The sequence below is a fragment of the Oreochromis niloticus genome, linkage group LG18 (genome assembly GCF_001858045.2).
Source record: "Oreochromis niloticus isolate F11D_XX linkage group LG18, O_niloticus_UMD_NMBU, whole genome shotgun sequence".
NCBI classification, from domain to species: Eukaryota; Metazoa; Chordata; class Actinopteri; order Cichliformes; family Cichlidae; genus Oreochromis; species Oreochromis niloticus.
This window is the reverse complement of record NC_031982.2, coordinates 21,928,996-21,938,576: the sequence shown is the minus strand read 5'-3', so window position 1 is coordinate 21,938,576 and position 9,581 is coordinate 21,928,996. Positions and strand designations below refer to the sequence as shown.

At 40.2% G+C, this 9,581-nt stretch overlaps 1 protein-coding gene across 1 annotated transcript; it reads left to right on the top strand.

Moving 5' to 3' along the window:
• The first annotated feature begins 391 nt into the window (after positions 1–391).
• On the top strand, positions 392–9,573 carry LOC102080835 (uncharacterized). The gene is made up of 2 exons (XM_005476536.4): positions 392–8,067; positions 8,179–9,573. The coding sequence occupies exon 1, from the start codon at positions 882–884 to the stop codon at positions 8,058–8,060; it is 7,179 nt and encodes a 2,392-aa protein (XP_005476593.2). The 5' UTR covers positions 392–881; the 3' UTR covers positions 8,061–8,067; positions 8,179–9,573.
• The last annotated feature ends 8 nt before the right edge of the window (positions 9,574–9,581 follow it).

Sequence of the window (9,581 nt, the reverse complement as noted above, 5' to 3'; positions counted from 1 at the left end):
TGCTAAATCCACAATCAAGAATGGGGAACCAAGTACCAAAGGAAAGTAACATGGGTGACAGACTTAGATGCATCAAATGTTATGAAGTCCTGCCTCCATGCACATCGTTTGATGACTTAGTTCAAAGAACCGTTCATGGGCAATACGTGCATGTATTTAATGGAGGTGAATACTACAGACCAGTTGGTGACAATGAGTTGTACGAGTGTGAATATTGCTTTAATAAGCCAATCAGGGATCAAGAGGAAATGAGGAGAAGAGAAGAGGAGCAACAAAGGAGAGAGGAGGAGAGGAGAAGAGAAGAGGAAAGGCAGAGAAGAGAGGAGGAGAGGAGAAGAGAAGAGGAAAGGCAGAGAAGAGAGGAGGAGAGGAGAAGAGAAGAGGAAAGGCAGAGAAGAGAGGAGGAGAGGAGAAGAGAAGAGGAAAGGCAGAGAAGAGAGGAGGAGAGGAGAAGAGAAGAGGAAAGGCAGAAAGAAAAACTGAATCAAAGACTAGAAGAATCTTACCAACGAGCTAAAGAGCAGCTGGAGAAGCAACTGTGCAGTGACATTTCAGAAGAATATGAGTCTAAGAAAAATGTTTTAATAACTCATCAGGATGAGTTTGAAGCTACCTATGAATCAGGTAGTGACAGTGATGAGTTTCTTGAAATCCTCTCAGTGAAATGCAGTTTCCCAGTTTCAAATCTCAGTCTGAGTCAGCTCACAGCTGATCAGCTCAGTGAGATCCTTTCAGTCCTGGACAAACTTCTGTTTGATGAGTGGATTCGTGCTCCTCCATCCATCAACACTCTGCAGCACACTCAGGTGTTCATCACAGAGCTCTGTGCTCTGTCTCTGGAGATATCTGAAGAAGTTTCCTTACAAAGCATCTCCAATCATATGCAGTCCCATTTGGGATCCATCAGCCAATCAGCAAGTGGTGTTTTTGAAAGTTTCCTCTTGACTCAAGCCCTGTATCTGAACCTGATGCAGTTTTTCAATGACCGTGACAGATCTGATAATGATGCTGTCCTCATAGCCAAACAATGGGCAGAATGTGAGATTTCCACTGAGAACCTCTTTGTAATTGAATTCCTGAGCACCCTCTCATCATCACTGCAGAGTGCAGTTGGAAAAACATCTGTGTTCACTTTAAAGATGGAAATCCAGTGTTTAAAGCTTCTCTTATCCACACTCACAGATCTAAATGGAAAAGAAGCCCACTCAGAATCCACTGAAATGCTCCTGAAACTTGTGGAAAGAAACCAATGGACTCCAATGGAAGCAGTCACACTGCTTAAAGCACTGTCACAGAAATATGCAGATGATGATTCCATAACTGAAATCCTTACCTTGGTACAAGTGTATGACATACCACCAGACTGGATAGATGACTGTGGGCGCTCTCTAATCCAGCTCCTTGAATCTGCTGCTCCTGAGAGATTTTGTCAGGATTTCCAAAAGACTCTAAGAGGAAAAGATGAGAGCAGTGTAACTGCAGTTTTAGCAGAAGTAAAGATGTTGTGGAATTTGGATGACTCTGCCATTGATATGATAAAAAACATTAACACTGGTGTCCTGAAATATACAGAAAATGTACCAAAAGAAGAACCTTTTATGAAAGATTTATTTAAATGTGAATCTTTGAATTCAGACAACATACAGAAATGTCTGTGTCAGCTCTGCAAAGCAGTGTTCAACATAAAAGGCTGGTGGCCCACAGTGAGGCAGATGGTGCGGTGGTGTGGACTGGTGCTGACTCAGAAAAGTGGAGTGGTACAACTGGTTGGTGTGGAAGAAGACCCATGTGTTACAGCCATGTTTGCAGCCATGCAAGTCTGCATGGGAAACAAACTGGACATTGTGCTGAGCTCTGATGTTCACTCAGAGGAGCAAACAAAGGAGTGGTCTGACTTCTACAAGCACCTTGACATTTCACTCAACACAAACATGAAGAAGACTGATCCATCATTCCAGGATGTCTATGAAGCAGACATTGTTTATGGTACAATGGATGATTTTGTGTCTGATTATGTTCAACGTGGCATAGAGGCAATGGAAACAGGGAACCCACAGATGAGTCGTGGATTTGTTATTGAAAAAAGTCTCAGTGCTTTGCATGCTCTGGAACTTTCAAGACTCAAAGACGATGACTCCCTGGTGTTTGCTGCAGAGGTCCTGCAGAACCTCGTGAGTAAATTTGACAATGAAGATGTGGAACTGAGACACATGTTTATTAAGGCCCTTTTTCAGGTGCTCCACAGTAACCTAAACAAAAATACAATCACTGACACAAAAATCATCACCATCTCAAAGAAAATCACAGGAAAGGAATTACTTTCTAATGAGATCTTTATTTTGACCTTTCTGGAAAATCTCTTGCAAGTGTTTGCTAGAGAAACAGAAGCTGTTAAAAACATGACAGATCCTGCAGGCAAATGGTGTTTGGAGAGCTTATTTGCCTGTGTGGAACAATTCCAAGACTCAAATGAAAAAAACAAAGAAGTCTTCAAGATTGTTTCAGATCTTGGAGAGCAAACACTTTGGTCACCAGTAGAGGCCTTAAACCTTCTTAAAGCATTAGCTAACCACCATCATGATGAAGGCTGTGTTTCCATCATGAAGATTTTATATTTAATTAAAACATATCAGGTTTCTTTCAAGTGGAAAGATAAAAACAACAAATCTCTCCTTGAGCTCATAGATTCATGCACAACTCAGAATCTGATCCAAGATCTGGAAAAGAGCCTTAAAGACGAAGAAACAAAAAGCATTGACAGTCTTCTTTATGAAATATGGCAGATGAAAGAAATAGATGAACAAACACTAAGTAAATCATACAACATAGTAACTTATGTAACAAACTTGATCAAAACTGGTGAAATTAAAAAACACACAGATATACGGCGAGCTAGGACTCTGAGTTACAGCATGGAGACAGAGCACCTTCAGGAAGTCCTTGCAGTCTTATGCAATGCTGTACACCTCCACAAAGCAGAAAGAAAGTGGTTTCCCAGGACAACTCAGATGATAAGCTGGTGCCTGTTGGCTCTGTCTGACACTGGGAAGCTCCTGGAGATGGGAACTGGAGAAGGGAAGTCTTGTGTCATAGCGATGTTTGCAGTGCTGCGTGTGCTTAGAGGTGAAAAGGTGGACGTGGTGTCCAGCTCCTCTGTGTTATGTCAAAGAGATGCTGAAGAATGGGCAGAATTCTACCAGTCCTTTGGCATTACAGTCGACACAAACACAAATAAAAATGAGGATAAAGATCGGAAAGAATGCTATCAGAAGGACGTGGTCTATGGAACCATTGAAGCCTTTGCTGCTGATCACCTTCGCCAAATATTTGAGATGAAGGATGTGAGGCCTGATCGTAACTTTCAGTGCATCATTATCGATGAAGTGGACTCACTGCTGCTAGATCAAGGAGTGCAGCTGACATACCTGTCCAGCCCCATGGTGTCCATGCAGCACCTGAACATTATTCTCACCATGATCTGGAGCCACGTCAGTCAGCATGGTTTCCTATCTACAGGACACCAGACATTTGTACGAGGTCCTCCTGCTTCATTCTTCAAGGCTATCTATGACTCAATAAACACAGAAGACACTGAAATTAATGATCCAATGGACATTTTAACTATTGCGGAAGAATCCAACATTGTGCCAAAAGGATTTACAGAAGATATCTACAAAAGTGAAAAGGATGAAATTCTCAGTAAACTGAAAACAGTGAGTCAGGATGCTATGGTTGACTTTTTCAAAGAAATTGAGGACTATGTTCCTTACGGCTTTACTGTTTACACACTAGATGACAAGGGACAGCTCTGTCTTCAAAAGTGCAGTCCATACAATGACAGGGACATCCCAGAGCTTTCATTTCTTGTCTTGGAGGAAGGATTGTGTTGTCCTCTCTATGAGTCAGAAGAAGTTCTCATCAAGCCCATTGCAGAATTGATCTCTGAGAGGATTCAGTACACCCCGTGTGAAAACAATAAAGATAAAATCAGCATTCCTGGATTCTTGAAGAATCTGGTGGAGAAGAAAGTCTCAGTGTGGGTCCAGAATGCCTTTCTGGCAATGTTACTGAAACAAGGACGAGAATATGTCGTAGAAAATGACAACGTCTGTCCAGTGGACTTCAGATCCACTGGTATTGTTGAACTGAATAAGAAGTGGGGTGATGGTCTGCAGCAGTTTGTGGAGATTAAACACCAAGTCAAACTGAGCACAATTTCAACAGTGACAAACTACATTTCCAATGTTTCTTTTTTTGAGAAATACCAGGGAAAAATATACGGAACAACAGGAACACTGGGGAGCAAAGCAGACATTCAGTTTTTGCAGGACCTATATCCAAATCTCTCTGTGTGCAAAATACCAACATTCAACAGGAAAAAGTTATTTGAGGTCAAAGGAACTCTGAAAAAAACAGCTGAAGAATGGAAATCTGAAATAAAACATGTGGTCATGGCTCAGATTTCCCCAAATTCATACAGAGATGGAAGAGCAGCGTTGGTGATCTGTGAAACTATCAACAAAGCCAAAGAGATCTGCGAAGAGCTGAAGAGCTGCATCCCAGGTGAAATCATTCTCTACTGCCGCAGTGACAGAGACAGTTTGAGTAAAATAGACAAGGAGCTGCTTCCTGGTGATGTCATTGTTGCCACAAACCTTGCCGGCCGTGGCACAGACATTAAAGTGTCCAGAGAGGTGAACAATAATGGAGGGTTATTTGTGATCCTTTCCTTCCTTTCTGAAAATACAAGAGTGGAACTCCAGGCTTTTGGACGAACTGCACGCAAAGGTAAACCTGGATCTGCTCAGATAATCATCTCCACTGAACACCTGCAGCCATCTTTCAGCACAGTGTCCTCTCTGGAGGAAGCCAAGAGCACAAGGGACCGACTTGCAGCAGAAAAGATAAAACACATGATGAACGATGTTGCTGAGATGAAACTGCGGGAGGACCTGTTTTCAGAATACCTCGAAACACTTCAACATATTTATAACACCACTGATGGAGGCGAGGAAAGAGCTGTTGTTGCCATCATGAATGAGTTCTGGGGGATTTGGCTGCAAACTAAATCAGAAGAAATTGATCAGTTGAAGAGAAATGAACTGCAAGAGAGTCTGAAAGCTGATTTGTCAGAGGCAAAAAGTCAGTGTCAAAGTCAGACTTCACCATGTTCCAGCATTTATCACTACATCAAGTTTGGAAATATTGCACTGGATGAAAAAAAGTGGGATATTGCAGCCAGACTGTTTGAAAAAGCCATGAAACAAGATGAAAGCTGGGCAGCCATTGCTTTTTACAATCATGCATACTGCACTATAAAGCAGCAGGAAGGAGATTACCTCACTAAGGCCATAGATGATATTACAAAGGCACAGGAGTCTCTGAAGATTCTTAGTGAAGAATCACTCGTGTGTCTTCAGTTTGTCAAAATATCTTCTGTAGACTCAACTAACAATAACCTAAACAGCCTGGAAAAACAGTTAACAACCAAGTGCACAATGTATAGTTATTTTGACAAAAACATTACTGAGGCTATCCAAAAGTTGGAAGAAATAAAAGAGAAAGGGAGGGATGCAGTGGCAAAAAAGTCCTCAACTTTCTCCCTAGTGTCTGATGCTGATGAAGATCTCCAAGTTGAAGCTTACGCCCTCTACAGTCGAGGTCTGAAATATGTGTTTTCTGTGGAAGAAAAGCCTCGTTTCTCATGGGAAGGTCTGCTGGTGTTCTTTCTTGGAGTTTTGCAGATTGTTGGAGGAGCACTGCTCACTGCATTTACTTTTGGTACGCTGGCTCAAGTTGGCATGGGACTCATTACTGAGGGAATATCAGACTGCATCACTGGCATTGAGGCCATGGTGACAGGAGAATTCAGCTGGAAGTCATGGGCTATAGAAAAAGCCATTTCCATTGCTGTCTCTCTCATTGGGTTTGGAGTTGGAAAACTGATTTCAAAGGGCTTCAAATGTTTTAAAACCTTAGTTAAATTTGTCAAAAAACTTAAGTCTATGCCAAAATTTATTTCCAGACAGGCTAAAAATGGTGCCAGTGTTGTCTTAAGGGCAAATTTGAAAAATGCAGCAAAACAGGCAGCTAAAAAAATTGTAGAAGAAATAATTCAATATGGATTAGGAAAGGCAGAAGATGAAATAATAAAAACAATATTAGAAAAAATAAAAAATCAAGTCAAAGAGGAAGTTAATCAAAAAGTGAAATCGAAAATAGAGGAAGAACCTTCATCTACATTAGTAGACCTCATTATTCTCTCACAACTTGAGGATAAAAGGCAACTTCATGATCTCCTGAAGGACGACAGTAGAAAAAATAAACTGCTGGCTCTTTTTAAGGAGTTAAATAAAACTGCAGTACAGCCATTCTATGCAGACCTCAGCTGGCAGAATAAACTGAACTCATCCCTCTACAAAGTGATTGAAAAAGCTAAATCACACACCAAAGGAGCAGCAAAAGCAATTCTGACCACTATCCAAATTGTACACATGAGCGCACTGGCATTAGATGCCATCAGTGCGGTGGACAGCCTGTCAGACAAGTTTTTCACCAATCTTCAGGAACAGCTTAAAATATTTAAAGAAAAGCAAAAACATTCGGAGAATATAAATGTAAATGATCTCTCTACAGAAGACATTATGCTGTTGAAAGAATTCAAGCAGGATTTAGCCGGCACCATCAGTACTTTATTGGCTGATGCTTTGGTAGAAGTTTTCCACCAGAAGTTCTCCAGTCACATTGTTTCTATTGTTAAAGACCAAGCAAATGGTGTTATTAGTAAATATGTGAGAAAGGGCTTAAAGAGTGACAGAACAGAGGAGAAGCTCAGAGCTGGACAGAACAACAGCTACATTGCATACATGCCAAGAAAACTGAATTCTAAACACAAAGTTGAAGGAGAGGCAGGTCAGCACTCCCAATCACATGCTGAAAAGATCAAGAACTCCACGACTGCAGGCACCATCCTTGATATCAGAGTCCTGTCAGAAGCCACTGGCACTAAAGTTGTCATCCTAACAGAGGACAGCAATGGAAGACTTACCAAAATGCAGGAGCTGAGCCCAGACACTCGACATGCCAATCAAACTGTGACCCTGATCTACAGACCAAAGAGCCACCAATACCCCGATGGTCACTATGATGTGCACATCAATAACCAGACAGTGAGCATAGACAACAAAAGCAAGAGCTGTCTGTTTTATGCTTTGGCACGTGGAATGAAACCACAAGCTAGTGAAGAAGAGATCACTTTGGAAGCAAATCGTCTTCGATCTGTGGAGGCCGATACTCTCCTCAGACACCCAGGCCAATGGGAGCCTTTCATCAAGCGGAAAGAATTAACTGAAACAATTAGGGGAGGGGACTGGTACATGTTAGAGGGAGCTGGAGCCAGAAAAGCCATAAAAGAAAGCAAAAAGTTACGCCAGGAAGAAGTTGGAAAAGTAGAGTTATACAAAGAATGGCAACGATATGCTGTCCAGAATCCAGGAATTGGACAGTTCATCAAAGCAGATCACCAGCCACCAGTCAGCAGTATATTAGAGGCCAGAAAATTGAACCACAATAGTAAAGTAGCAGAGGCCATGCTTGAAGTGACAACAAACTCATCTCCTTTGGATCCAAATCAGAATTCTGATGTGCACAAATATGGCCGGGAACTTCCAACTCTTTATGTGCCTGCAGAATTACATCGTGAATTTCCCAGTACAAAATCACCAGCCTTCAGAGACCTCTTAGCTAGGGCCATCAGTAAAGATGATATTGTGGGCACCTTCAAGCTGACAATCCTTGGATCGATGCCAAGATTCAGGTTGAACATGACCAAGAATTCCACAAACTTTCAGAGCACCCCAATGAGTAAAAGCAGACTTCAAATTTTTGAAAACAATTTTCAGAAACACAGTACAGAGATGGTAACGAATTGGTTTGCTCTGCTTCAAAGTAAGGGTGTTATGACAAATAATGATCTCACTACTATTACTGACTGGATCAACAAACTGGGGTACAAAGATCAAAATGATCTACACAGGAAGGAAGTCACCAACCTCATCTGATGAAAAGGTAATATTGCAGTTAATATGATATTTAAAAAACATGTTTTCATTATTTGGAGTAGAGTGGAAGCCATTGTGGTGAGCATCTGACCAAAGTGGATTTTTGTTTTCTTTTCAGGAAAATAAAATGTGACTCTTGCAAGCACATCAAGTACAGTGAAAACTATGGCCTGATCATCATCAACAAACCTTTCTGTATTGTGAGGATCATTTTCATTTTGTTTAGTGATAATTAGATTTTCCTTTTTAGTATGGTCATCACAGACAAAAACAACCCCAAACCAAAACAAAAAGAAAAATACATCCTAGCTGCTTGTTTACTCAAATAAAACAAAACAACAGGTTTTGTGCTGTTTGCCTTTTTTCCACATTTTTCAGTAATAACAGAATATAGCATATTGTATAAAACAATAAAAGAACTATGAATGCTTTTAGACACACTTGGTCTATTATGTCAAATGTCCTCATGGTTTCTAAGCACATATCAATACATTCAGTAGGGCACTACTTTAATGAGGACTCCAGTTTATTTTTTTTACTTTTGTTTGTTTGATTGCTTTCAAAAAGAGAACTACATCCTGAGTACAAATATCATTAACTTGCTTGAACACATCTTTTCTGGTTCCCCAGCCAGAGCACAAAAAGCACACTGATACTGCAATAAGTTTTTTCTTATAGTACATTAACAATCACTCTCATAGGCTTCTGAATTCATGAACTCCACAGAGTACCTGAGTGCCCTCGAGTTTGTAGAAACTCACAACACATATCTCTTCCATTTAGATCCAAGCAGGACCTATTAATCATCTTTTATGTTAGTGACCGCTGGAGTAAGATATAGGGAGATAAACAAACTTACTACTTACTTACTTACTAGAAATCATAGAAGCCAGAGAGATATACTGAAAAAATAGAACAGCATGCAGCTATAAATAAATCTGGAACATAATGTAAATATAGAAAGTGGTATAATGTAGGGAATAATGTTATTAAATAAAATTATCTAACGCAGTGAAATAAGTATTTGAAATATTGCTGGTAATCATTTCAATCTTAAAATGCCCCTCTCAAGTGTTTGTTGGAGGGCTTCTGATTAGCTGGAGAAAGTGGATGTGGTGTTTGTCAGAAAGACTTTCTAAAAGCCAAAACAAGGTTTTAATGTCATGGACTCTTGGTGAAATCTTCTACCATGAAATAATCTATCCACTGTCAGATGTGCCTCATTTAATTCACTAGATTGATCACTGTGCCATGCTTTGTGTCTGTAATATCACATCTTAAAAATGGTATCTAATGTCTGTTTAGTTAAATGTAATAGCATGCCCTGCAGCTATATTAAATAGAATGTAAAAGTAATCTTATTGGTCTTAACCCTATACTTTTACCATTAACCATATACATTTAATATATTATCTTTGTTACTGCTTGCACTATGCTTTTTCACTATGACCTGAAAAATAGGTCATAGAGTCCTTGTGTCTGAAATATTTCTGTCTTAATAAAAATAAGCTAAAATCGACA

Excerpts from the sequence above, each read along its gene's own strand:
- LOC102080835 (XM_005476536.4), top strand. The coding sequence starts at position 882 with ATGCAGTCCCATTTGGGATCCATCAGCCAATCAGCAAGTGGTGTTTTT.